The sequence below is a fragment of the Melanotaenia boesemani genome, chromosome 17 (assembly GCF_017639745.1).
Source record: "Melanotaenia boesemani isolate fMelBoe1 chromosome 17, fMelBoe1.pri, whole genome shotgun sequence".
Lineage (NCBI taxonomy): Eukaryota > Metazoa > Chordata > Actinopteri > Atheriniformes > Melanotaeniidae > Melanotaenia > Melanotaenia boesemani.
The window spans coordinates 16,709,419-16,736,824 of NC_055698.1; the positions used below are offsets into that span (position 1 = coordinate 16,709,419).

At 38.3% G+C, this 27,406-nt stretch overlaps 1 protein-coding gene across 5 annotated transcripts; it reads right to left on the bottom strand.

The window, feature by feature from the left end:
* Positions 1-437: 437 nt before the first annotated feature.
* Positions 438-27,406, bottom strand: spire1a (spire-type actin nucleation factor 1a). Of its 5 annotated transcripts, none has more exons than XM_042011597.1 (19): positions 26,935-27,406; positions 23,137-23,168; positions 14,395-14,664; positions 12,148-12,273; positions 10,618-10,692; positions 10,333-10,497; positions 10,071-10,157; positions 9,449-9,578; positions 7,513-7,560; positions 7,053-7,204; positions 6,825-6,906; positions 6,538-6,680; positions 5,623-5,646; positions 4,042-4,071; positions 3,293-3,430; positions 3,107-3,177; positions 2,617-2,644; positions 2,297-2,460; positions 438-2,209 (listed from the first exon to the last, which is right to left on the bottom strand). In XM_042011597.1, exons 1-19 carry the CDS (start codon positions 27,272-27,274, stop codon positions 1,945-1,947), a joined length of 2,370 nt encoding a protein of 789 aa, XP_041867531.1. In that variant the 5' UTR covers positions 27,275-27,406; the 3' UTR covers positions 438-1,944. The 5 variants fall into 5 exon arrangements, with proteins under 5 accessions (XP_041867531.1, XP_041867535.1, XP_041867534.1 ...); XM_042011601.1 differs by lacking the exon at positions 26,935-27,406 and adding an exon at positions 23,676-23,710; XM_042011600.1 differs by lacking the exon at positions 26,935-27,406 and adding an exon at positions 23,636-23,672.

Consider the following 27,406-nt stretch of genomic DNA (forward strand, 5'->3'; position numbering starts at 1 on the left):
AAATCACTGGCTTATTTTCACTGGCTAATATGACCAACAGTGGAACAGAAATGCTGAGATCTGTGACATATATTTTATACTTTAAGCTGTGACTATCAGCTTAAAGTATATGATAAAGTACCCTTTTCAAGTTACTTGCAAACAAAGAAAAACAAAGATAAAAGAATAAACCTTGTAGAGGACAGAATATATCAACTAGTTCTGCTAGTTCTACTAATATAAACCACCTAAAACAGACTGAATACACACTGCCTGCAATATCAATCTGCTACCACCAGATGGCGACAAGCACACAAGGTGATGTCTTTTTCTTGCTTGTATCTCCCTCTACTGTCTAAACACACTTTGCACATACAGTGGGGACCTTGTATTGTCCATTTGTGAAGCATTTGTGAAATTTGCCACCAAGTTTGAAATTATGTAACAAGGTAAGTGAGTCTAATGTAAGAATCCTGATTTTATTATAATTTCCTTGATAAAAACAAACAGACCACAGTACAGCATGCACACATTCCTTACAGAGATCTAAAATAAAACTGGTCAGATGGACTGTTTCAGTGGAACATGGCGTCATTATTAAACAAGCTGGTTAGGTTTTATGGTCACTTGGTAACATCTGTCAGAAAACACGCTGTGATAAAGAGAAGAGGGGGATCACTTGAGAGGGATAAAGAGTTCATAAAGTATAATCAATGACAATTCTACTCTTAAATTGTCTACATTCAATTCTGATGAACATTTTAAGTAATTACTTCCTTTAAAACAACCACCTGCCATTCACAATCTAAATCATGGAGAACCCTGGAAAAATGGCACTGGCAAGCAAATGTTTTAATTATTACTATTATTAAGACAAAAATCTCAACATAAACATTAAATTGGTCCAATAAAAGTGCTATTTGTGATAGGCATGTTAACACTGAGGAGCATACAAACTATACAAACTTAAATCAAATCTTTGAAAGTACTTTAACATAAACATAATACTAATAATAAAGTTTTCACTCTAGAGGCAGAATTCTTCAATTGTGGTTAAATTATACTTTGACTTTTAGTTTTTTTTTATATTAAATTTAATTTTGGAATAATTAAGATTTACAGCATGTACACATTCACAAACCCTTCATGTCTGTGCTTCTGCTGTCCACTTTGGAGCACAGAGGGGGCAGAATTACTTCAGATAACCCTAAATTTTTCCCCATTTAGTTAAATCACACATATGTACAATAGCTCTATAACTACAAAGGCATTCAGATATATAAATTACATTTTGGCACCAGGCACAGGACTGAATATACATTTTAAATCAAAAACTAAAACCCACCCAGAAAAATAATTAGACCATCTCAACTCAACATGTCTCAGCAATGTGAGAAAGTAGCATAGATGCATTCAATGTGGCTAAGAAGTTATAGATCTAACATTTGGCATAATTGTTGCTGGAAGGATAAGAGAGGGGCAGGGGACAGACAGAGACCTGACAGGAGGCTCTACAGTGCATTTCTGTCGGTTATTTATTCTTCCTGAGTGCTACAAGTAAACAGGAACTGGAGAACCTTTTGATAGCTAACATTAGTTGGGCCCTTGCACTATTTACACATTACGAACACGTTTGGCTTTTTTGTATAATCTAATCCCGTGTTCATGTCAAACAAATACCCTTACTCAGTTCACAAGGGCGAGCAGCTTATTTTATCCAACATACCCTGAATTGCTGTTGCCACCAGCAGGAAAGTGGCAGCTTCATGAGTTTTGACAATAACGTTTCCTGAGAGGGGATTCTTTTTTTTAACTTTAGGATGAGATGGACTTTCATGTCAGCTTTTAACTTTTGCCTAACCTTTGCTGTGAAGCAGTCTACATCCAAGCTGGTAGGATATCTTCACTGAAAAGACTAAGCTCTGGGAGAGGCTTTAATCAAAGTGCACAGGGTGGTCCTACGTTCTACACCTCATTGATGGTGCGCTCCGAGGGCCGGAAGTTGATTGAGCTGGATGATGACATGTAGAAAGATTGGGTTTTGCGGTTGAGACGGGCCCGCTTCGTGGCCACGCAGAGGCTGCGCTTGCTGGAGGAGATGATCTCCGTGATGAACTTTTTACAGTCTACACAGACCTCCATGGTGACCCAGTCTTCCGTCAGCTCTTTGGGCAGCTCTGGCTCGTCCTCGGACCGCCCATCTTTGCTGCTGCTGCTGTGCTTGGAGAACCTAAATATAGAGACAAATTTTAATTGCTTATCTATAGTTAACATGTCTCTCACACCAAATTTGCTCTGTAATTCTTAAATAGCCTACTTGTAATAACTTCTACGTAGGCTGTGTCGGCTGTGCCCAGACCCAGATTGGTGTTTCTCTGGTTCAGCTGGAGCAGACGCTGTGCCAGTGTCTTCTTTAGCCATGGCACTGGGACCCAAAGAGTAGATGGGTAAAGTGGAATAGGGCTTAGACGGCAGCCGCATCTGAGGTGGAGAAAAAAAAAAAAAAAAAAAGAACAAAGAATCAATACACAAAAATAACTAAAGCTGCTCTGGTAGTTTATCAAGCACCAGTTGAGTTTTGCATAATAGAAAAGTGTCAAGAGCTGGTAACAGTTTTAAAAATAGTCAGCCTCCTACCTTTTTAGAGCACTGGGAGCACACTGGCCTGGAAAAGACAAACAACCATCAAGCTGGATGTTACTGAACTAAAAGTGTACACAAGAGTACTGATAAACATTCATGATTGATAAAAAAAATAAAAAAAAAAAAAAAAAAAAGAGTTTTTCCTTTATTCCACATTTCCCCTCCCTTTTAAATTCACATCATTAAGTCACCAGACTTGCATGGACTGGTGAGCTCTTCATATCTGACATTTTCTATTTTTTCCGCTCATTTCATTTCTAATATTACAGCATGATATCACAAGATAATTAATTTGAATTCTTACAGCTCCCTCCGGAGGCTCTGCAAAACCCTCAACTATGCAAAAGCACTCCATAAACTCTTAACATAAACAGTTCTACAGGCTTTCTAACGGATATGTGAACTGAGGAGTTCTCTGAAAGACAACACACCTTCATGGGCTTTATATTTGTTTTAATAACAGGAACACTGTGCCTTGACTTACCTTTTGCAGAACTGGCAGGTGTAGGACCAAGTGAAGAGGGAAAACTTTTTGGTTCGACATGAAAAGCAAAGCTAGAGAGGGAAAAAAATTCAATAAGAAAGGTGCAGATGATGCATTAAATTAAAAAGACCAAAAAAAAAAAGAAAAAAAAAAAAGAACGGATTTACTTAACATGAGGACTCTAACCTTTCCTTTCTTGAGAGCGTTGTAGATATCTTTGTACTGCTGAAACTTCTCCAGCTCGGCTTTGACGAGAACCTGCCTGATGTGCATCACCTCCTCCACCGTCAGAGCCAGACACTCCACTGGATAACAAAACTCCTCCTGCAGGAAACACATACCTCACATTAGCTTCACTTATACATACAAATGAATGAAGGCTTAGTCCATGAGTGCAGCAGTGATAAACGATGGCATCTTTTGTTAGTGACACCAACACCATGTGAAAACAGCTGAAAGTGAAATAAAAGCAGCCACTATTCACCACTTCACCAAAAGACAAAACATGCAGCGACATGGAGATGGTGGAGACCTACATGAATGAAACATAATGCTCAACTTCCAGGTGATGCAAAACATCTGCTATTTTGCTGGTACCCAGCTTTTGGCTATTAATACTCTCATTCACAGTTCCTTTTTTCCTTAATTCTAAGGCAGATACTGACAATAAATTATCATATTCTATTCAAATTTATTGTTTAATAGCCAGTATTTTCAAGTGGATCCCCAACATGGTGCATGTTTACAGAGCCCTTCACCCTTGTTTATCTTCTTAACGTTCCTTGAACTGTTACATCACGTTGTGCCTTTACACAGACATGACACAAGGTCTCATTCATGTAAAACCAGTCAATTAAATTACACAGCGCTCTGGATGGTTCCCCCCACACAGCACTTTTGATGGTACAATTTGATATGCAGTGACAGTGACATACCGTGCCCTTAGCAGCACTGCCGGCTTCCACCTGACCAACAGAGGGAACAGGACATTGGAACTGAAACAGGACCTTACAGTATACACAAATAAGCTAATCACATGCAGTATGTCTGGTAAAATTGAATATGAGGACTCAGTCTGTTAAAGGATATTTTCAGAGACTGTTATGTAATAATTTACAGCCAACTTTGTTAAAGGGCTATAACAACAAACCTAATGTGTAGCACTTCTGTGTTGGAATATTAAATGTATTTATATTACAACCCCAAATAAAAAAGGGACAGTATGGAAAATATTAAATTTTTTTTAAAAAAAAGCACAATGGTTCCTACATTGTTCAATCATTCATACGTTGACTTCTTTGCAGACAGTATGAACAGATAATATCTGTTATTATACCTGGATGAAAATGACTGATGCAGTGCTGTCTGAGGGATTGAATCATGTGTACAGACTTGCACCGTTGCAAAGTAACACTATGTAACTTTACAACCTTATAACTCGTGACTCGGTTGATGGCACAGAGTCATTTATCAAGTACATTCCTGCAGTCGTTGCTGCCAAGGCTGAGAAACTGCACTTCACAACTCCCACTTCCGAGGTGCCCCGTTACAGCTGACCTTTGCTTTACGCACCGTATCACATACTAGCAACTAAATACCAACACACTGGCCACTTTAAACAGGACCCCTCAACAAAGAAGTGACTTTTACTGGCTGGTGAGAGCTTAGAGTACAGGTAGGATACAAGATGGATGCTGAACGCTTCATGGAGTGCTTCTTTTAGCCAGATTCTCCAGATTCTTTTAATCATGTTTTGCACTGCAGAGGGAATAAGATCAACCAATCTCTCTATGAAAAAAATCATGATTACAATCAACTGTTAATATCACCTGACTAAAATTACTTAAATAAATATTAAAAAAAACTTCATTAGTAAAACATGTCCCTACCCCAACTTTTTTATAGCAACTGTTGAAGGCATGTCATGCAGAAGTGTATATTTATTTATCAGTAACAATATGAATATTTTGGGCTCATGCTGTCTGTAATGGGATAAAACTCAAAAGTAAATGCAAGACTGACTTTCTATTTTCCTCCCATTTTCTATACTGTCACAATTCTTTTCTGCTTTGGGGTTGCTCATTAATTGTTATTCTATTTTATATGTGGCATGACATCCAATTTCAGAACAAGAAAAATGTTGTAGAAAAATTGTTAATTTAATTATGAAAAAATAAACATGAAAGCGATCATTTTAAAATTCATCTCACATCATCCATCTTAAAAGATTATTTATTAAAATGGCAGCCTCATCTCCAAACTACATTCTGTAAGATGCATGAGAGAAAGCAACGGCCACACCTGCTGCCTCATAATTAAGAAGTTTCTACACCTTACAACTTACACATCCCGGCTGGATGTTTCCCCGGTAGCCTCTCTACTGTCCACCCCTCCCAATCCATATCCCTTTTAGTTTTCTTTAGGTTCTTATATGGTTAGGAATGCTATCAAAATACAAAAAAAAATGAAAAAACAAACTAATATGGTGATGGTTGAGAGGCCGTGGAAAAGGTTACCTTAGCACTGGGATCCCCTGTCAGCTGCCGCATTAAAGAAAATAAGACAAAACTGCAATAAGTTTTTCAGACAGTCTGAATAACCAGCCTGACATGTTAATAAGATCAAATATGAGGAATCAGAATGAGAACAGAACGACTACAAAGATGTTGTTTTACCTCAAGTGAAGAAGCTCAAGCCTTAATACAGATATGAAAGTTTTAAGCAATGTTTAAGTAAGTGTTTGTTAAAATAACAAAAGAGTACGCCAACAGTGAAAATTATAAAAGAGAAAGGTGATGTAACTAACTGTGGTCACTAATTTGTTTGCAAGCTACACTGTGCAACTATAATTTAAATTTAATGTCCGTTTTCAGGCTTTGGGCATATTTTTTCTAATTTGATAAACTTCATCTAGCTGACCTCAGAGCCTCTGGTTTAGCACCTCAGGCTCAGAATTATAAAAGTAAGAAAAAACCCACTCCATCCAAACCCCCATTCTACTGCAGCTGTCCTGTGGTTTCAATTACATCCCATCAACCTCAGTAGAATCACACGACCAGCACAGAGCAAGGCTGAAAATCGGTGACCTCATTGTAAACAAATAACCAGTCACAGGACTGAAAGACATTCTGTGGATATTTTGTACATCCACTAATACTGTTGGGTCAGGCCACAGTAATGGCCTCCAATCAAGTCAACAAATCCTTCAAAAACACATTTTAAAATGAATATATATTACATGGCAGATTTTAATTTGATTGAAAGGTCCTAGGGTCAAACATATTAAATTTAAAATAATAATAATTATGCTGCAAATGTTGAAGTAAATCGATCATGAGTTTAATTCTTTGTGGGATGTGAAAGATACGTCCCTCCGTCATTCAGAAATTATCTGGTCAGTCCAACAGAAATAATTCCCAAAATTGACATACCAAAGACTTGGAGGTCTGTCTGGATGGTGGTACAAAAGGGCGAACAAAGGTGGGGGCCTCTTTCTCGATAGAGTGCCGCCTCTGTGGAGACTGACGCTTGTCTGGCTGGGGGGTGGCAGACATGGGCAGAAACTTTGGAGCAGCTGGAGATATGAGACAAACAGAGTGAGTTAAAAAAACGATAAGCTGTTGAAAGGGTACCTGGTGCTTTTGTGTTGACAATTTAGACATGCTTGTAAAGGACTAAAAATGTGATATGACTAATATGATATGATGTTAGGGTGTACCCTTCTTCGCCACAACGGATTCAGGAGATGTGTCTTCTATTAAAGATGTGGACCTACTAGAGCTGCTCCTTGTGGGTTCCTCCTGTCAACCAGAATATCACACATATGGTAACGATTACTTTACAGAATACTGACATTTATGTTAGAGTTCCTGTTCTCTCTGAGAAACTAATAATTTTCAGTGTAATTATGTGTATAAATGTGTTGAACTAGCAGTAGACAACTTACATCAGATTCAGAACTCTCCAGCTCGGCCAGTGTGGGCGCTTTGAGCAGCCTCTTCCTCTGGCTCAGTGGCGGCCCTCCCTGATTGGGTCCGGTCGTTCCACTGGACAGAGACTGAGTGCTGCCAGTCAACTTCCTTTGTGCATCAGGAGTGTCTGTGTACCAAAGATGGATCATTCAACTAAAGGATGAAGATATGGGTCCTGACATATTCTGCATTTATTGTTATGAGAAGTGTTTTAAGTAAAATCTGAGTAAACTTATTTAACAGCCGACTATTAAGCCTCCTGTGTAAACAATGGCTGTCTTTATGTTTACAATCCACACAGAGGCTTAATTGAGGAAGATGAACCCAGTCAGAGCTTCTGTCGCACATTTTTACTGTTACCATGCTGACTAAATGAAGAAATTTGAGAAAATGATGCCAAACGTACATTGCTGTGCTGCTTGATGTGCACTTTACCTGAACTGCGAAACAAGTCCTGAGGGGTGCTGAAGCTTTTCCCTGCACCTGCAGATGAAATAAAGTAAAATAACCTTATCAATAAAGAAAGGAGCATTCATGAATAAATACATTGAAATGTATGAAATGTGCAGCACTGGTCAATAGTAGCCATTGTAAATGTGCTTCAAAAATAAACTTGACTATATTTATTCCTCATGGCAGACTGGTTCCACAGGGAGGAGGAAGACTTGACAGCAACAAGCATCTACAGGAGCAGGTGTGAATTAACTGGATGCTGTGTTGTTGTGGTCTACATTCAGGCTTAAAATGTTGTGTATAGCCAAAAGCACAGAGGGAAAAGGTATGTGAGGGGAAGTGTCAGAAAAACAGAGAAAAACTATGGGTGCAGCCACAGCGCAAAGCTTATTCACATCATCCTGTGAACGTTAATGTCGCATTCAAACCGTCATCTGCCATTCAGCAATGTATCAGCTTAAGGCTGCTGACAGCAAGGTTATGTAATATTTAATATTGGTCAATGAGAACAGATTAAGGTGACCAGCAGAGCAGATTGGCTGCAGAGGTGGAGCTGTGATTCATATTACTAACTCTCTTTGCTGTCTTTTAACAACGTCACCACAAATGGTCCCTGTGAGTAGATACTACCTCTGGATCTGGGCGTCATCATTCATACGTTTTACCTAAATGTACGCCCTTGCTCTTCTAGGTTTATGCTGACTGTCTCATAACCAGTCTGTCCCCTGAAATAGTCTCAATGATGGAAAATTAAATGAGGACCAAAATTTAAAAGAAAAATTCACAAATCCTGAGAGATCAAGTTGCACTGGGCTGACCCACCTTTTCCTCAGGTAGCTAATCTGTCTTAATCAGAACAACCAGTAAGTGACAGTGGTGTGTCAGACACTTGAACGAGACAACCATGAAATAAAAAAAAGAAAAAGAAAAGGCATTTAAAACAGGGAGAAGCAGGAGCTAATTCTAAAAATAGCCCAGACTGACACACATATTACAAGAGGAACAACAGGTTCTATTAACTTTACCTGAAGAGTCAAAACTGTAAGACATGCTAAGGGGTCGCATGACTGACAGATATGCCCATGTTCAGAGATATTAGATTAAAAAAGAAAGAGGAGGAAGCAAATAGAGGAAAAAGAAAAAGTTAAAATGAATGGTGAGGTTAGTAGTCTGGTGACCATTAAGTACAGAGTAGACCATAATAACTGGGCTCTGATTCTCTGAAACTGTTTCATAAAACTTTATGTTCTTCTATATGAATTATTATGTAACAACAGAACATGTTAAGTTTCCTCTAGTCCCTTGGAAACGGATCACCGACATCCTGCCAAAGTATTTTTTGTTTCCTTTTTTATTAATCTAATAAAAGCTGTGAATGTCCTAAAACTCCAAGTCTAATTGACCAATTATGACGACATACATAAAAAAAATTATCTACCTCCTATAACAGTAGATAATCAGCCTCAAAAGGCAGCCATTCATAACGAGGCATGTCAACAAAGTCCAAACAGGATATATATCAGTAGTGGCTACTTTAGCATTGTCAGGCTGGAAAAACAACAAAAGGTTTACTCCTGCAGCCAAAGTGATCCTTGTTTTTACACTCTGACAATTCTAATTAAGTGAACAGACCAGGATTGTTAGCATAATCCTGCTAGATGAGGTTATGAATGGTTAATGTTTGTTGCCCATAGTAAATATGTTTTGTATATACAGAGCTGCCATGCAGTGAGTTAACAGCTTTGCTCGCTCAGGGAGAGGTAAAAAGATTCCTTTAGTAAATAGTTGGAACAAAAAATAATTAAATAAATAACTAAAGGTGTCCGAGTTACATCCAGAAGAATCTTCCACATGAATTCCACTTCAACATTAATTTCTTCTGCAAAGCTTTACACATTTCTGTGAACTGAAGTCTCACCAAGTCGATTTCTGCGGATCATATCTGGCGAAACTGGTCTGAGCTTCCTCTCAGCTTTGATGTCCTCCAGCAGTCGCTCGTGGAGGCTCCGGGGGCGAGGCGGATGGGGTTTCAGTTTACGGGCGGACACCTGTCATGACAGCAGCAGTGAACGCTCAGTTGCCATGGACAACAGAGAAATTTTATAGTGTGTGATCCGTTTCTGATTGTTATGTTGCAAGAACATTAAATGATGAGGACATGAATGTGTCATTATGTCCCTCATCGTTTACACCCACATGTATGGCATGTATAGTAATGTTTTTGCTAATGTACTAAAAAAATAACATTCAGATATTTATGTCACCGTTTTCACAGCTGACCTGAATATAAATGCTAATTATTATATTATCTGAATGCAAGCAAACAGAGTTTGTTTTAAGATGGAATTACAAGAAATAAACTACTGAATACAGTTTTTTTTTTTTTTTTTACTAAAAAGCAGGGCGAGTCATCTCCAACCCAACTTTCATGTCAAGCAACTAAAGGTCACTAGAGCCCAAAAATCCTTAAAAAAAATAACAACAAAAAAGCAACAAGATGAATATGTCAGGGATTACTGATGTTGTTTTGTGCTACTTACAGGATTTAGAGGAGGTCGGGATCTGATGAATTCAAGAATGACCTCATGGGCACTCTTCTTTAACCGTGGAGGGATGTCTCCATTCACCTGGAAACGTATCGTTTAATTTGATTATTAATCAAGTAAATGCAGAAAAAACTAAATAATCAATTAAAATATAAATGTCAATGTATTTGCATAACGCTGTCATTGTGGTGGTTTGCTCATTTGTAAGCAAACAGATGCAAGCTGAGCATAAATGAATGTTTATGTTGACTCTCACCATGACTTTTCGTAGCTTGTAACGTTTGGAGCGGATGTCATCCATGAGCATTTCATATGGTGTGAGCTGATATTCTATGGGCAGAGGGTTGTATTGCCGCTCCTGAACCTTCTTCAACTTTACACCATTTCGTAGATCTCGCATCACCTGCACCCAGAAACGTGCCTATACAAAGTATAAATTATGTTAAGGTTTTGTTGCATATTTATGCATATTTCAGGTGGAGTTACTAACACATGTCCATGAATAAAATCTAGCAGGGGTTTAGAAAGATATTCGTTTTACCCAGTCTGCATTTTGAAGCTCATTGAGGTCTTTAACAGGTTCTCCCGGCGTATCACCTTCCATCTTCCGAAGGTTCTAGCAGAAAGAAGGAAGGAAGGAAGGAAGAAAGTCACAATATTCAATTTGTACATCACTACATACACAGTACTGGCTTAAAGTAAGCTGAGGTCATCTGTAAACAGCCGATATCATCATGTCTGGCTAGTTATCCAATCAATAGCCATTGTGTCCCTGTGTCGACATCATACCAGAGGAAATAAAATAACTCAATAGTCAACTAACCACTGCAATTAATGCGTGACTCCTGAATCCTTTCTACACAATTATTGACAGTTTTGGGTTACTGATTCAAATGTCAAAGTGCTACCAGACAGCCCTCACTGTCGACAGGCTAAATATATACATCATATGCACATACATTTCTCCTGGTTTAATCAAATACCTTTCTAGACTGGCTAAAAAGACAGAAGAATCCACAAGAACAAGCTGAATAATTACAGAAAAACAGCAACAGTACAGTGAACAAAAAAATAATGAATAATTTAATTCAAAATCGTGTGATATTTGATGCTGCAGCAAGTTCCCTGTAGCCCAGTAGTTCAACCCCTCCCAGTAAGCGCCTTAAATTGATCTAATAAGGTTAAAGTGGATTCTATAACCATGAATTATACAAGATAACTCCAATGAATCATGCCTGTTGCAACAGCTAGTTTGTACATACTATACGTACCAGCTTATATAAAAAAAAATTATTTCATGTGAAATTGTAAATTTTGCTCCACATCATTTTATTATTGTCAGGTGAGAATTTAACACAAGTAACAAAAAGTAACAAAATGGCAATGAGAGTAGAGCTGATGAACAACACATTATAAGTTAACATTGAAATTAGAATAAACCCCAATCTACCATATTTGGATTGACTAAAGCTGCTTATGACAGAGGTCTGTCTGTTTGTTTAATTGTTGTCTTTTCATGCATTTTTAGTTTACAATTTTAATTGGAAAAGAGCAAATCCGAGCACATCTTGGTAAACAGTTAAAATGCTGTCACAACAGGGAATTCCCCTATAAATGCTCTCAGTTCTTCCGGTTCAAATACACTGGCTTCAGGCACGAGGAACAAGGAAGAGGCCAGATAATGCTGACGTCTTTGTAGAATCAAAGTTATTCCAAGTTCTAGAGATGAGCTCTTAGTCGGAGCAACAGGAAGAGGACCACACAGTTTAAATCATTCTGTACTGCAGTTGTTTTGTGAGCAGTTTTCTAACAATGTTGTTCCCAGGCATCCCAGTAACATTTCCTTTCCTGAGCAAAAGAAAATCTGCCTAAATCCTTGTTGTGTAACTTGTGTATAACCAAAAAGGTGTGCAGATGCAAACATGTATTAATGCTTCATTTTTGCATTTGCTATAGTTCAAGAAAACTGAAGTTTCAGCAAATCAGGGGGCATCACCGCCTGCTCTCATAGTGAGTTATTCTCTCTGGATTTGTAATAATTTGCAGATGTCAGATACAAGGTCTTTCTTACCTCCTTTGCACTCTTGATCTTCTCCAGAAAAGTGCAGAGTTCTCTGCTTTCAGCATAGAGAGCCCGACACACAGCCTGGTAATGGTTAGGGGCATCTGAAGGGCTGGGTAGGTGAGAAGAGCATATCTAAAGAGGTAAAGAAGGGAAAAAAAAAAAAAAAAGTATAAAAGAAGTTGAACTGGTGGAAGTTTTTCTAAAGGGGAGGTGAAGCTCTGGGTTCTATAACATATCTAATCATTTCTAACATATTTCTTAATGGTGCTCTACAGGCTGAGGCACATTGAAATGACGGTATTATGTCTGGCATATTTACACTGTATTTTTTATCATTAACCATTGATGCCTCAATATTCACTCGGCGGTGTTGAAAAGTTGCCATCTTAGCATCTCCTTATCCTATATTCAGTTTCTGTCAGCTCCATCAGAGCTGTTCTACCGTTTACTGCATGTGTTGGAGTATTTGTCTAGTGGAAGTGTTAAATCTTTTCTTTAGCTAGTTCACTCTGGACATTATATCGTATTAGTTCTTGTAATGCACTTTTTAACCATGTCTTGGGAAGTATATATATAACTAAGTGTATTAGTAATGTCAGTTTAAGTATTTTTTCCATTTCTGAGACCAATGAGAACATTTTTGATTGTTTTATTACTAAACTTTCTGCAAATACATAGTGTAAGTATGCACCTCAGTATGCTAATATGCCTAAAATCTAGCTTATGCTAATGAGAATTTCATTGGACTTCAAATGGTAAAGAGAACGTAAACATGTGTATAAAATTTCATCAAAACTAATATTGGGAAAATAAAAGAAGAAGAAAAAAATGGAAATCAGGTAGCCTGCTGAAGGACAAGTAAGGGTACCACTAGAGTCAACTTAACCCGTTCGGAACCATTAATGAAAAAATTTATGGTAACACATCAAACACATTAAATAATTAAACTAAAGTTAAATGCTGATAGCTAAAACATGTAACTGTGTAAAACAAAAATATCAACCCTGTCCAGTGAGGCCTTTATGTGACTGTAATGATGCTTATTCAAATTTGAACTGAATGTTAAAAGCTGCCTGCCAGAGTAATGAATGCCTTGTCCAATTGTCTCCAGCGGAACAAAGAAGAGAACCAGACGAACAGCATATATTGTGCTCATCGGATGGGCTTGGCTGACTGTAATTGTTATATTCATGGGAAAAGTCACAGGTGAAATAACACCAGAGAAGTGAAAGCATTAGAACAATACAGGCAGCTTTTTATAAGAGCAAAAACAATTATTAGAAGTAAATCTGAAGTTATGAGATAAACAACAATCTGTAAATTGATTTGAGGGTAAAGTTATATTTATATATAAAATCTAAACTTTGAGTATTTCAAAAGCAAAAACCTCATGGAATTGGGCATGACTACAATCCAAGCACCAGATTGACAGCTTTGATAAAAGGCTCATGTAACCAGTCTCCAGTTCGCTTCATTTCACTAACACCATGAGATAACCCATTCAGCATTTAACAAGTCCTGTCATCTTTTTTCAACTTCATGTCTCCCTGAACCTTCACTGACCTGACCTGGTGCCATCTGACTGAGTATAGAAGGACAAGATAGGAAGGAGGCCAGGAGGCCAGCCAGGGATGTAAAATGATCTCATCCAGCCATGCCACAGCCCATAGAATAAGAAGCCAGGGTAGATGCACACTGGCACCAAATAGACCAAATGCTTGTTCCCCAAACATCAATGTATTTACACAGACTTAATTGCTTAAATGCTGTTGCTCTGCTGTGTTGATAAAAGATGTTAAAAGTGGGACAAAAATGTGTGCACAAGCTGGCACTTGAGAGTGGGCAGGATTAAAAAAAAAAACAAAAAAAACACTGAAAGCAAAAGGAAAAGCTGCATATTCACAATGGCTATAATAGCTTTCACTTTAAAAAAAATTTACTGTGCTATTTCAATCAATCATGGATCCAGCGATGAGACTAGAAGCATGACAAAAACCCAGCAGTAAGTCATCCGGGTTACTATAGAAGAAGCAGCTTGAGGAGTGTTACTCATGAAAACTGGCAAACAAACCCTTTTTTATGACTCATAATTTATGCATAGATCAGTTTTCAAGGAGGGAATTAGGACTGTTAAACATTTACATATCTATATATTGTGCTGTACACTACTAATTTTAACTATCTGTACAGCATCTATATCATCTACTGTAGGACCTTTCACAAATAATCCCCTCATTCACCCCTTAAACCTACCATGATGATGTCTCGATAGCTCTGGATGCTGCTGATTGTGCCAGCCGAAGCCACGGACACAAGCTCCTCTTCCCCCTCTTCTTCCTCACACTCATCCTCTTCCTCTGTGGCCTCATAACCCTCATCAGGACAGGGGTCGCTCTCTGTTTCTTCAGTGTTGGTCATCATGTCAATCAGGCGTTCCAGAGGAGGGCTGAGCTCTCGCTCTTCATTTTCTTTGAGGCCATAATCCAAAGCTTTGTAGATCATGACTCCCAATGAGTCAATAACCTGTGGGAGATGTTGGAGGTTGTTATTGTGTATTGTGACGAATAAAACATCTTTACAGGGCCAAAATATATTTTCCAATGATATTTTGGCAAAAAGTAAATTTATAAATATCAAGACACACAAAACTGTTCAACTGATATTTGTCCCTCACGGACAAATCTCACTGTACCGGTCTCAAACAAACAACCCTGTCAACAGTAAACTGAATTCACCTTCACAGATAAGACAGTTCATGTCCTTAAACCAAATAAGAAACAAGACCACCATGTGCCTCTAAATACCGTGATCATTACCGTACTCATTTCATTATTAATTTGGCCCCATGTGGCCTAACTTTCTGCAGCCAGTTTAAACTCATTTTAACATCTCAAACTACCACCAGACTGCAACTGGACAAAGCTGTTCTGTCTCTTCAGGATGTCTAGTAGGCAGAGGCGTGCTGTAACATTTCCTCTCAGGACAACTTAATATAACCAAATAAATGGAGCTAAAAATTCTACAACCAAGAGAGTGTATATCTATTCTTTGGGAAGACTAGTAATACACATAAACTTAAAAAAAAAATCTGTATAGTTTTTCTAAAAGCCGCTTATTAAAATGACAGACTTGTAGCTCCATGTCTACTTTCCAGAGACACATGTTTGAAAAAGGGCGGTGCCCAAATAAGAGTGTTGATGTAGGTAATGTTGGGCATGGCTGGCTGTGTTTGACGGGGAGACAGAAAAGCACCTGCCAAGAGTCTCGGAGTGTACCGCATGAAAGAAAAGGGCGTTGACTGAACAATTTCGAGTTTACTGACTTCACCAACTGAGGGTAAAATGTTAATTATACAATGCAGGTAGCATAGAGTCGGAGGAATGCCCATACTACAACATCTTTGAGTAGTTCTCTCTAAAAACCACAAAACTTAAAAAAAAAAAAAAAAAGTTGATTGATAGGTGCAGTTATTTTAATAAGCATTTTCTACACCCTTGAGGGAATAGTTAACCGTTTGGCATATCATTTATTCCAAATAAATTCCATCAACTTATCTATAACGTGTCATATTCATCACATGTATCCCCATCTTGTTCCTCATTAACGTGCAGGCACAATCCTGCATAGACTGACTTAATGCATTATTGACAAAGTGCACGTCAGTTTAAAGAAATAATACCGACCAGAATAAACCAGTGTAACTTTATTTATTTACTTATATTGTGAAAGAAATCAGCACATACTCTAAAGCAGTACAGAAGGGTTGACCCAAATGCTTCTATTGCCACGGTAACGAATGCTAATTAAAATCATTTTATGAATACCTTCTTTTTATTTTTTTTAAATTACATGTACACCATTACATAAATCCATAAACGTCCACGAAAAGAGGCACTATAATCAAAGATAATTCAGTATACAGCAATAATTAATTGCTGGTAATCCTAATGTGCCACAGTTCTCATCCAACAACACTGACACCGAGACATGTGATCGCACAACGGGCTTACCAGTGGTAACTGTGCATAGTGTTGTGTGTTTGGATGTAGTCTGTGGTGGGGAATGACTTAAAACAGCTTATTTGTGTTACAACTACAGCATGGAGCAGTTTCTAGCTGCATCTCCATAATTGTGCATGGCTGTCACATACAAAAAAGTTAAATACACAACTTGTAAAACCTGGAGCAGCTCCTCAGACTATGCAATAAAATTAAAACTTAAATATTAGGAAGCATATGAACATAGGAAAAAAATAAAACCACATGTTTAATTGTTTATTATATTCATGAAAAGGCTCTAAATCACTGATCCTGCCCTTCCTGGGCAAAGATCAGCTTCATGCTGTTATGCTGTTATCATTTATCTGCCATCTCTGTGTGCAGCTGATAATCCTGTCCCAGGGCTAAAACAAATATCCTATTCCTTGGTATCTTATTATGTAACATTATAATCCATCTGTGGGACATCATGCACTGTAGTGGAGAGATGAGGGAATTGTGGAGTGACAGACAGCAAAGAGGGGTTTCATTCATGGGCCACAATGATGCAAAGATATGTTGCTGAGAAACATTTGTAACACTGGCATCTCCTGAATAGTCAGTTACTGTTTAAATTCAATTTCCATGAAAGCACGGAAATGAGTTGTAATGAGTAACTCCTTAGTGGTTTAACAGAAGCTATGGTTTTGTAAATTCACTAGAGCACTCAGTATAATCAACTAGTTCATGGTAATAATGATGAAAGCACGATGAAGCATAAATAATGAAAATTCGGACTCATTATTTCCAAATTTACAAACTTCAGGAGCCTGGGCAACTGCACCAGTATTACAGGACTGTACCATCATCATTTGGTGTGAAGGTATGAGGCACAAGGAATGAGGAAGAGGCATCTTCCCAACAACCAGCTTCGCCTAAAAACTAGATCAGGAAATAAAAAGAAAAAGAATATGGCTTAGTTTTCCACTTACACATCACAATGTCATTTGAAAACTTGTGACTCTGAGAAATGAGGCAAGAAGGCAAGGCAAAGCAACAACAGCAGGAGGGAGGAAGGAGGGGGAAACAAGTATGTGGATAATCAGCTGGGAAAGAGGGCCAGAAAATCCACAGCTGGGCTTTATAGGCATTGGCTAAAATGAGAACAACAAACTGAAACACCATTCAAGAGAGTTGGATATCTGCAAGTCTGGATGACAAACACATTTCCATCAGTGACGTCTTAGCCAACCACAGGTAGTGCAGGACAGCGCCTACATTTTTCCATGCTTCTTAGGAAATACAGCAGGATGAGTCATAGTATCATGAAGAATGAATTTAGCTTCAGTGCTGAGGCAGGCACACGTGAAGTTCAGAAACATGTGAGTAGTTTACAAATATCTACCTTCAGAGATAACTTTTCTCACAGTTTTGCATGACATTGCTGTCTTGGGAAAGAAGTCCTTCACAACTAACTTTCCAACAATGAGTTCTTTTATTTGAGAGAATTTCCATTCACCGTGTCAGAGAGCTCTCATCTTGAGAATCAGTGATGACTATTAAGAGAGTTTTCCCTCTCATGAGTGCTCCATGTCTCCTAAAAGCACGAATGTAGGCTTCAGGGCTGCACTCACAGGTTTCCCATCAACCCTGAAACCTTACACAACTAGAAAGTTGGTTCACAATAACTGCAACGCACATTTCAGTGAGAATAACAAAAAAAAAAAAAAAGGTTTAAAAAAGATTTATATTTCTTTTCTCCCTGAACATGTTAAAACCATAAAGACTATTTAATAATCATCTGCCTTTACACAACCAAACAAAATAATAAATAGTACACCATACATTACGAGTCAAAAGTGTGGACACACTTTTCCACTGGATTTAATGGGAAAGTGTGCCTAAACTTTGGACTATTACCTTAGTTTTAGTCTCTTCTCTGGTCAAACAGCTTAGTCATGTGATAAGTTTGGACATAATAGATATTTAGCCCCAAAGACTTTGCTGCTTTTTACATTAAACTCACTTTGACATGTAATTTAGTTGCTATGCTAAAATGATCCAGTGACAATACATTTACATATTAAACTATGACTCGGGTTTGCGCAATCTGGTACAGTCTGATACAGTTTTTAATGTCTGATTAACCTACATACTATTTTTTCAACTCTAAATTATAATATTTTGTATATATTTGGCATTGTTTAATTGCAACCAAATGGATTTATTCATTTATTTTTTATTTTTTAAAGGGGGATTCCCAAATATTTTTGGCACTTTAAAGCATAAAAGCAAAAGCTAGTTAAGGGTCATGAACAGGGCTGAGTGCACATCCGCCAATTCTTAATTCTCTGTTGACTCAAGCAGAAACCATGTATCCAGCCTTACACACTTGTTATCCTTTGATGGAGTGTGAAGACACTCTTTTCAGGCTGCCTTTGCCAACAACAAACAAACAAACCACCTCAATATCCACTCCCAGAATGTGTGCCGGTGTTCCGGCATCAGAGGTGTGACAACATAACATCATCTTTGTTCACATCCTGTTCCATCAGGTTACCTTTCCTTTTACCTTACCTAACACAACTTGGTAAAATCTTAAAAAGGCACAACAATGGCCCACTGATTCCACGTACACCTTTTACACTGTACAGTGAAGCAGAATATGGGCACAACGCTGCAGTCTTGTTTCATATACTACTTTTTAAAGATGTTCTAAATGTAAAAATTCACAAACTTATTATTTGAGAATAAACTCCTTGCAGAATAAACTTCCGAAATATCATTTCTTGACTTGGGTTCACATTATCATATGCTTGCCTCTGCAGATGAAACCCAAGGCATCACTGCAGAGAGTTCACAAAGCTGTCAGATGAGCAGCCTTCAGCATTTGCTGCAGTAGTAGAGCACAGCCATCACAACACAGACGGTTACATAACCACAGTTAAATCAAGAGGGCTTCCACTGCAGGAGCGGCTGCTCAGCCTTCTCTGGTCTGCAGCACTACAGTCGTGGTTCATGGGGGAACAGAACACTGTGCTGCTCTTTCATATCTCCTGGTGAGAAACTGTTGAGTTTGCGGACATCTGTGAAGTCAACTGGAAATTGCTGAGGCCTGAGAACACGACTCTGCGTCAAACAGTGACCGCTGGTATTATCTGTCATTTCTACCCATAATTGAAAGGCTGGTTGCATAAAAGCTGATGCTGTGGAAGAGAAGATGTGGAATAAAAACATTTAGACAAAACACCTCCTAGTAACCAAACATCACAAGCACAGATTATATGTGGTATAAAAAAAAAAAAATTTCTAATGTTAAACACTGTTTCTGCACCCCTTTAAAAGTTCAATTTAAAGCTTTAAAGACTATTTTAAGACTTCAACAAATATAATACTAAAAAATGTTATTTTTTTAGAATACTCAATTTATTGCCTCCTACAATGGAAATCAAAACTTAACATTTCCCATTTGTTATCAATTAAACAGCCTCTTGCATAGAGTAGTTAATATATGTTAAGAACATCCTTACAAAAACGATGAAATTAGTCCAGTTTAGTTCATTTATACAAGCCACCAGTTGAAGAATCCTAAAGCTCCTCCCATTGAACATAAATGTTGTCAGACACTTATAAATGGCTCTTGACGCCAAAGAAATTTGACTCTTCCTATAAACCAATTTGTCTTATCTCAAAAACCAGATAGAACTTTCTAGCAGCTGCTTCAAAATATCCACAGTATTTCATACATTTACAGACTTGCGGAAACTGGATTCATCTCACAAGTCTAACTGGACCAGAATGAAAATGTTGAACACAAATGTCAAGTAAAAAAAAAAAGAAAAACCTGAATTAAAAAGCTCTAGCAACTAAATAATTTGATTCCAATGACTTTCTGCTTTCAGGGACTGTGCAAGCTGAGATACAACCAGATGAAATGTAATATTATTCACTTTAAACAGAGATGTAATTGTCAGAGAAATCAATTGACTGATGCTAAGAGAAGGTGCAGAATAATGAGGCCATTGGTTCGTGTTAAGTACAACAGGGATTAAAAGGAGTCGGTGAATCTGGGAAACTATTAAAGTCAAACATCAAACTCATAAAAATGACTCAAAGTTATCATGAAATCTCAGTTTCTTCTTCTGCAGGGAGAGACGCCCAGAAGCTTAACATGAACACACATGCAGCCCCTGTTCAATCAGCTGCTGTTCTGTACACGCAGCCTTCACTTAATCTGGGCCAAATACTGAAATATAATTAATTCAACATGACTTTGAAAGCTGATGTTGCTTCCATTTAAATCAGGAATTTGACTTCAGGGAAGAAAAACAGGTCTTTAAGTGACTGCCGATAAGCTTGGGGTATACTGGGTCAGCATTATTTGCAGTAGGTAAAAATAACTTAATGACTTTAATGAATAATGATTCACTCGGAACTAAAAGTCAGTCCACTGGGATCTATATCAAAATCCAAGACTTTATCTGAAGTATGATGCCGGAAAACTAATTATCTTGGCATCAAATTGAGTTACAAGGCAAACAGCAGGTCACAAAGCAGTTCTTGCAAACTGGAGTGCCTGTAATAGGATACTAGAACTAATCTCGCCTTAATATTCTGTTGAGGACAAACTAGGTTAAGCCTGTAGGCTACAACAGAAGGTGTACAGTACATCATACAGATGACACGTTTTGCCCCAATAAAAATGTAAACAAAAAGAAAGAGTCAGTAAAAAAAAAAAAAAAAAAAAAAAAAAAAACTATGTTCTGTAACATAAATGATGACCACAGAGTCTGTACTGTATGTGAGTGAGAGCAGTTTTACACAAACAATTAGTTCTGAAGACTAGGTGCATTATGGGAGAGTGGTACTGGCTGACAGGCAGGCTGACTCACTTTCACCAGAGGCTGAGACACAATAAAACAATGGCAAACATGAGGGACATGGGGCAGCCAACAGTGTGAGAGTAGAGTTGTGTGTAAGTAAAGAAGGCAAAATACCGTGTGGGGCTGTGTGTTCTTCATTTTCCTAAATGATCTGAATGCGGTTAGTGTCAAGGAAAAGCACAAGGAGGAATTTATAGTTCTAGTTAGTGCCAATAACCTTTGAGAAAATCAAATTACAAGCAAAAAAAAAAGAAAAAAAAATACAAAGTCATCCAGGGAACCAAAATAAGAAAGATTCTGCACCTCTGATTGGTTTCAAGTGCAAAAAGAAGGAATGGCTGGAATAAATAGAGAATGGAAATAAATGTATAAATAAAGGAGACACAAACAAAACCCTTCAGTTTGGTAGTGTACTCGGCCAAATGGAAAGAGGTCTTTGGAATTATTTTCAATTTAATAAGGCAGATTGTGATCTTGCTGTCAAGTCCATGAATATTGACCATGTTTATTCTCTAAAAACAAAAATTCCTGTGATAGATCATGTGCAAATTATGTACACAATATCTGATGTATGCTACAAATTCACATTAGGGACTTTTATCTCTCTTAATGGGAATAATCTTTGTAAAAAAAAAAAAAAAAAAACACACCAAGTGATCTTAAAAGTTTTTGTGTGTGTGTGCTTGTGAGAAAGACTTTTGAAATTATTATTTTACCTTGACATTTTAAAGGGTGACTTATATGGCTACTGCCCAGTAAGTATAGTGTCAACAAGTTCTCAGTCAGATCCATCCTTTGCTGATGTTTTGTTTTCTAGTCAGTAACACCATAATTTTAATATACAGTCTGAGTCTATATGTGCCAGCAAAATTAACCAGCTTTCATTTTGAATGTCAACTTCAAGATAGAATGATATAAAACACCATTAACCCTCAAAACAAATTTCAGGAGATAATATTATTTAAGCTGGACCACTGGTCCACTGACAGGCAGTCAAACCAACATTTTCCTGTTTTTCCTCCTAAAAAAATGATCATGGACAGCTCACATAAGTTGTAGCTTATGACATATTTAAAAACACATTTTTACAAACATGTTTTGTCTTTAAGTTTCAACCACAACCCTGACTTGACTGTCAAGCTCTTTGACGGGTTGAAATAGCCATTGTGCAAGATGATATTTCCAACAAAACACACACACCCTTAGGTTACTCCGACATAGTCTCAGCAAAACCAATCATGCAAGACGCCATTCTGCCTTAACCAGCAAAGATATTGTTTTAAACCCAGGAATGTTATGAAACAAGAATGGAAAAAACACCCATGTTTGGCATTTTTCCATCAGTTATCAAGTAGTGAGCATCTTTACAACAAAGACAGTTAAAACTATAAGATTTCATCCACGTTGACAGTCAGCTGTTGTAGAGGAATTTTCTTTTAAACTAAGCACATACGGTGCATGCCTGGGATCACATTAAGTACAAGACAAACAGGAAGAACGCTCTAAACTGCTCAAAGTTGACAGAGGACTGTAATTAGTCTATGTACACATAATGAAGCTCTGAGAGACTTCTCAAAACATTGACCCAAGTGTATCTTGTTTGGACAAGCAGACATCTGCCACATGTCATCCTCACATGATGATGGTGAGGAAATTGTTTAAAAATAAAAATATAAACGCAATGCATTCATTACCAAAAAGCAAAGTCTGTACAGCAACAAAAAAATAAATAAAAAAATCTTATCAGTGCATCATCCATGTTTGCTGAACATAATCCTATTTACATGTTCCACAGGGAAAATTGACCCAGCAGACAAGAAAAAAAAACAAAAAAAAACAACAATCGCCACTTACAGTTTAGTTTCTCCTTGTTTTGGTCTTGCAGAGACAATGTTGTCCTCGAGCCAAGAGCAAACAATATTGCAAAAACCCAGTGGACACACCACCCTGCTTGTGGTATAATGGTTCACTAATAAAAGCAGTGGTGGGTGAACTATGAAAACAGATTGTGAAATAGTTTTTATGTGTGAACCAAGTGAAGCAAGGGGTGATAAACCTGTGGTAGTAAAGCTTGCAAAGCATCCCACCATCATTGTCCCGAACTTGAATGATTAAAGAAGCTGATGAGAACTCACCTCTAATGACGTGGAAGCTGACTGGTATTTATCTGTAATGACAGAGAAGAGGAGTTATTTATGCCTCATGTAGTTGCTTGTGACAAACAGCAAGGTAGACACTCCTTTTTGAATTATTCATATGAACATATTGGATGGTTATGCAAGGCATGTTTAAGTGAACCAAAAGAAAAATGCATACTTCACACAGACACGGGACATTAAATATTTAAAGCAATGCGTTTGAAATAAGAATGGAAACTAGACAGTGGCACACAGAAGGAGCTGAACATTGTGATTACTCAACAGTGAAACATTACTATTAAACTAGTAAGTGAATAAATTATTATGTTTTCTCTGCAGACATGGTGCTTTGTCTGCTCAATGCCTGGGGTGTCAAAACTGGGTTAGGGGTTGTAGCATGATTGTTCATTCACACTGAAGACATCTAGCCTTTGACTTTTCCCTCAAAACAATTTTTAAATGGGAAAATCAAATCTAAAAAAGCAAAAAGCATTACCCAAACCAGTGCCCAAGTTCGGTCCTCAAGATCTACCATCCTGCAACTTTTAGATGCAACCCTTCTTCACCACGCTTAAATCAGATGTCATCTGTATGTCATTCAGCTCTGCAGAGGCCTGGTAACGAGCCAGTCATTTGATTCAGGTGTGTTGGAGAAGGGTTACATCTAAAAGTTGCAGGATGGTAGATTTCGAGGACCAGACTTGGGCACCCCTGACCTAAACCCTAGCTGTGACCTTTCTGTAAAGCATATCACATGAGGTTCAACCTTTTACTGCTAACATTTAAGAAGAAAAAAAAAGGAAAAAGTAAAGATAAGTGAAGAGTTAGGACATACTCATACTTTACCTTTTACCTAATGAAAAAAAAATTATCTAAGCACGGGCAATCCTAACCCCTATGATGATGACGGTTCTGATAAAACTCTACTTTAAGAACTTTACAGGAAGGAAAAAAACACACAAAGATAATCTGCTTCCTCTTGCTGATCAATCTCAAATTTATTGATAAATAGTTTACTTAACTCCAGCATGGGCTGCAGTTAACAATCACTAGTATTTGTGTTAATGCTGCTGATAACTCTGGATTACATGCTCTACAACAGGGATGTCAACCTCAGTCCTTAAGGGCCGCTATCCTGCAGGTTTTTGTTATTTCCCTGCTCCAACACACCTGATACAAATCAAATGGAGCCAACCGCTTCCTGTCAGCTTCTTCACAATGACCCATTTCAGTCAGGTGTGTTGGAGCAGGGAAACAACAAAAACCTTGTGGGATATCAGTCCTCAAAGACTGGAGTTTGACACGCGTATCTATTTTTTAAAAGGGAGTCAAACTTTTACAATCAATTCTTTAAAAATTTTTAAAAAGACAAAACTTCAGTCATGTGTAACAGTCACCAAAGATAACAGTTTAATACTGATATAAGTGAGGTTATACATTAAAGTGTGAACAGAGAGGTAGAGCAGCAGTCCAGAGTGCACAATTAGGCCACTGCATATAAACAACATACTTTGGTAAGATGTGCAACCTCTCTGAAGACTAATGTTGGTGCCATTTTCATGTAAAGTTGATCAGGTGATGACACTGTCACATAATTTACAAATAAAATTCACTACAATTCAAAATTACAGTTGGGGTCAGTTGAAATAATTGCAAATGAACAGGAGACATTCATCAACCTGCACCTATCTGGAAACACTGGGTCCTCTGTTTGTCTAAGGCGGCTTGGCCGGGGCCTTTGTCTCTTCCGGGAAAAGTAAATCTTAGAGAACACATTTACAGCACTATCTGACTAGCCTATTCAAAACAGAAAAAAAAAAAAGAAAAAAAAAATCAATCTCTGTGTTGCTTAAAGGGCACCAGGGTGAGTCAGATATAAATTGACATACTGCTAAACATTTTCATTTAATAAATTAACAAACGTTTGACCCACTGGTTTTAAATCTAATAAATGAACAAATACAAAAGAGGAGGCTCCATGTCAATAGACTTCTGTATTGGCAGTATAAATCAAACTTACCCCTTCTCATTACAAAATGCACATGGACAGTTTCCCACGTGCTCCACGTGAATTGATCTGACCCCAGATGGAGCATCTTACATCAATTAAAAATAATACTGTGTACAACTTCTCAGCCCCACGTTGTTTACAGTGCATCACAGAAATAAATACTTCCTTGTTTGCTGCCATTGCTTGATACCTGACCACAGTAGCAGCATGTGGTTCTTAATACAGGAGGATATCACCAGAGATTGTCAAGCTTAGTGTTGATGGTTTGGGAGTCAGCCAAATCATGCCACCTTGTCACTGATTCATGTGTAAGCCATATGAAGGTTGCATAAGCATTGATTTTCTGCTGGATTAGAAACCTCTTATACCAGCATCTGCACTACTTGAGGCTTAATAGGTCTCACATCCCTCTCATCACTGGGCCTAATAAGAATCAGAGCAGGACCCAGTTGTCCCAAAATACTTCAGGCCCTAGCCAGAGGAGCAACAAAGGACTCTCCCTGTAATATCCTAACTCATCTGCACTCAGTCATCTAAAGTCTTTGTATGCAATCATCACTTTAGTTCTATTTTTGGAGGTGCAAAGACGCTCAGTCACACTCACTGAATCTGTTTCTTCTGCTAATCAACGCTAAAACAAACATTATCATGTGGCTAAATTAGCTGAGATCTAGCAGAGCTGAGCTGCAGGGGGGAGGGAGAAGAAAAAACCTGAAGAAATGTGGCTAATATGTTCCCGAGAGTGAAAGGACATAACCTCAGCACCTAAGGCTGTGCTGACAGATAGGGCTGCTCTTCTCCACACCCAGCTTTATTTCACATATTATTGGAACGCAGTCAAAAGGCCACAAGGCTTTGACGCATTGTGCATGCCTGTCTACACACCTGATTCAGTGTCCTAAGAAAGGAGATGTGCTTTAAAACACTGTACATGAAAGGAGCTCACTTGTTGTTTTAAGCACATGACAAAGGCTTTCAGCTGTAATGTTAAATCTGACTGTTTTCCATTTTAAGACCAAGAAATAGCCAGTTTACGAGCAGCTAACTGCTCACAGCTTGTATTCTGAGAATAAATCTTAATCTGCATGTTTAAACATTTTCCCTGATGTGTATATTCAACTACCTGTCCATTGAGTTTAACATCTCTCAGGTGAATGAAGCCCTTCCTTCACTTTTAAGCTGTGTTGTTATTTCTCTCAATTTAAATAATGGACCTATTAGCAGCTATATTAATATGTCATCGGCAGTTTTACAGTGTAGTCTTGATGCAGACAAAATTGCTTTGCTCTGGGCCGGACCCTAGGTGCTCTGCAATTTGAATTAATCACGTGGTTTAGTGTTTACTGAACTTAACTGGCCGGTACAACAGTCAAACAGTCAGTAAGAACGTGTGCGCCTGTTCAAGTTAAGCAGTAATATGATTCCCGTGTGTTATGTAAATATCTGACTGTTCTGTGTGCACAAACACTGACTGTGAATAAGTGTTAATACAGCTTTCTCGCAGCTTTCTTGGTCTTGGAGATTCCCAGCAGCTATGTGATGATTATGTATTATTAACAACCGCATCGGGCTCTTGTAAACAAATTCACCACATGGCTGGAAGCAGACAGGCACGACAATATGGCCTCTTTGTAATGATGCTCCACTTGTTTGGCCCGTGAGGGATGCGGTGGAAAATTGTTGGCAGCCAGCTGACATTCAGTCTTAGCTTTTAAGACGTGCACTTACTGGAACCAGATTTCTTTAAACGCTGATACCTGTCTGGTCTAGCCTCGTTTAGTTACCTGTGCTGTCTTCAAAGTGCAGTCTGACAGTCCCGTCTCGCCCGATCCTCACATTCCCGGGTCCCTCAATCCTCCTCGGATAGTCCACTGCTGAGGCACCCGCCAACCTGGAGCCTCTCCTCCGATGTTTCTGCGCTAAAGTCCGACAACACTGATAGCAAACTGCCCATGCCTGCTCCTCGTTTATAGGCTGGCTGTACAGGGTGAGGATTTCTTCTAGGGAGACGTCCTCGGCTCCGTCGCTGCAGTCCATGTCTCCAGTGTTCAAATCCACGGAGAAATTCAGGAGAATGGTTGGTGAGGTCAGCATCTCGTCATCAGTCCCCGGTCGCTTTGCCATTCTCACACCATTTTTAATGTTATAAACGAAGAAAAGTAATTATCAGCTAACATTTAGCGTTACTCTGCTACATAATCAGACTCTGTCGTCTTGTATCTGAACAGTGATTCAGTGCTAGAGGGGGACCAACGG

Coding starts and splice junctions, on each gene's coding strand:
- spire1a (XM_042011597.1), bottom strand. CDS start 27,274: ATGGCAAAGCGACCGGGGACTGATGACGAGATGCTGACCTCACCAACC. Junction 5,647..6,537: donor GACAGACCTCCAAGTCTTTG/GTATGTCAATTT, acceptor TTAATGCGGCAG/CTGACAGGGGATCCCAGTGC. Junction 4,072..5,622: donor CAGGGGATCCCAGTGCTAAG/GTAACCTTTTCC, acceptor TCTGTTGGTCAG/GTGGAAGCCGGCAGTGCTGC.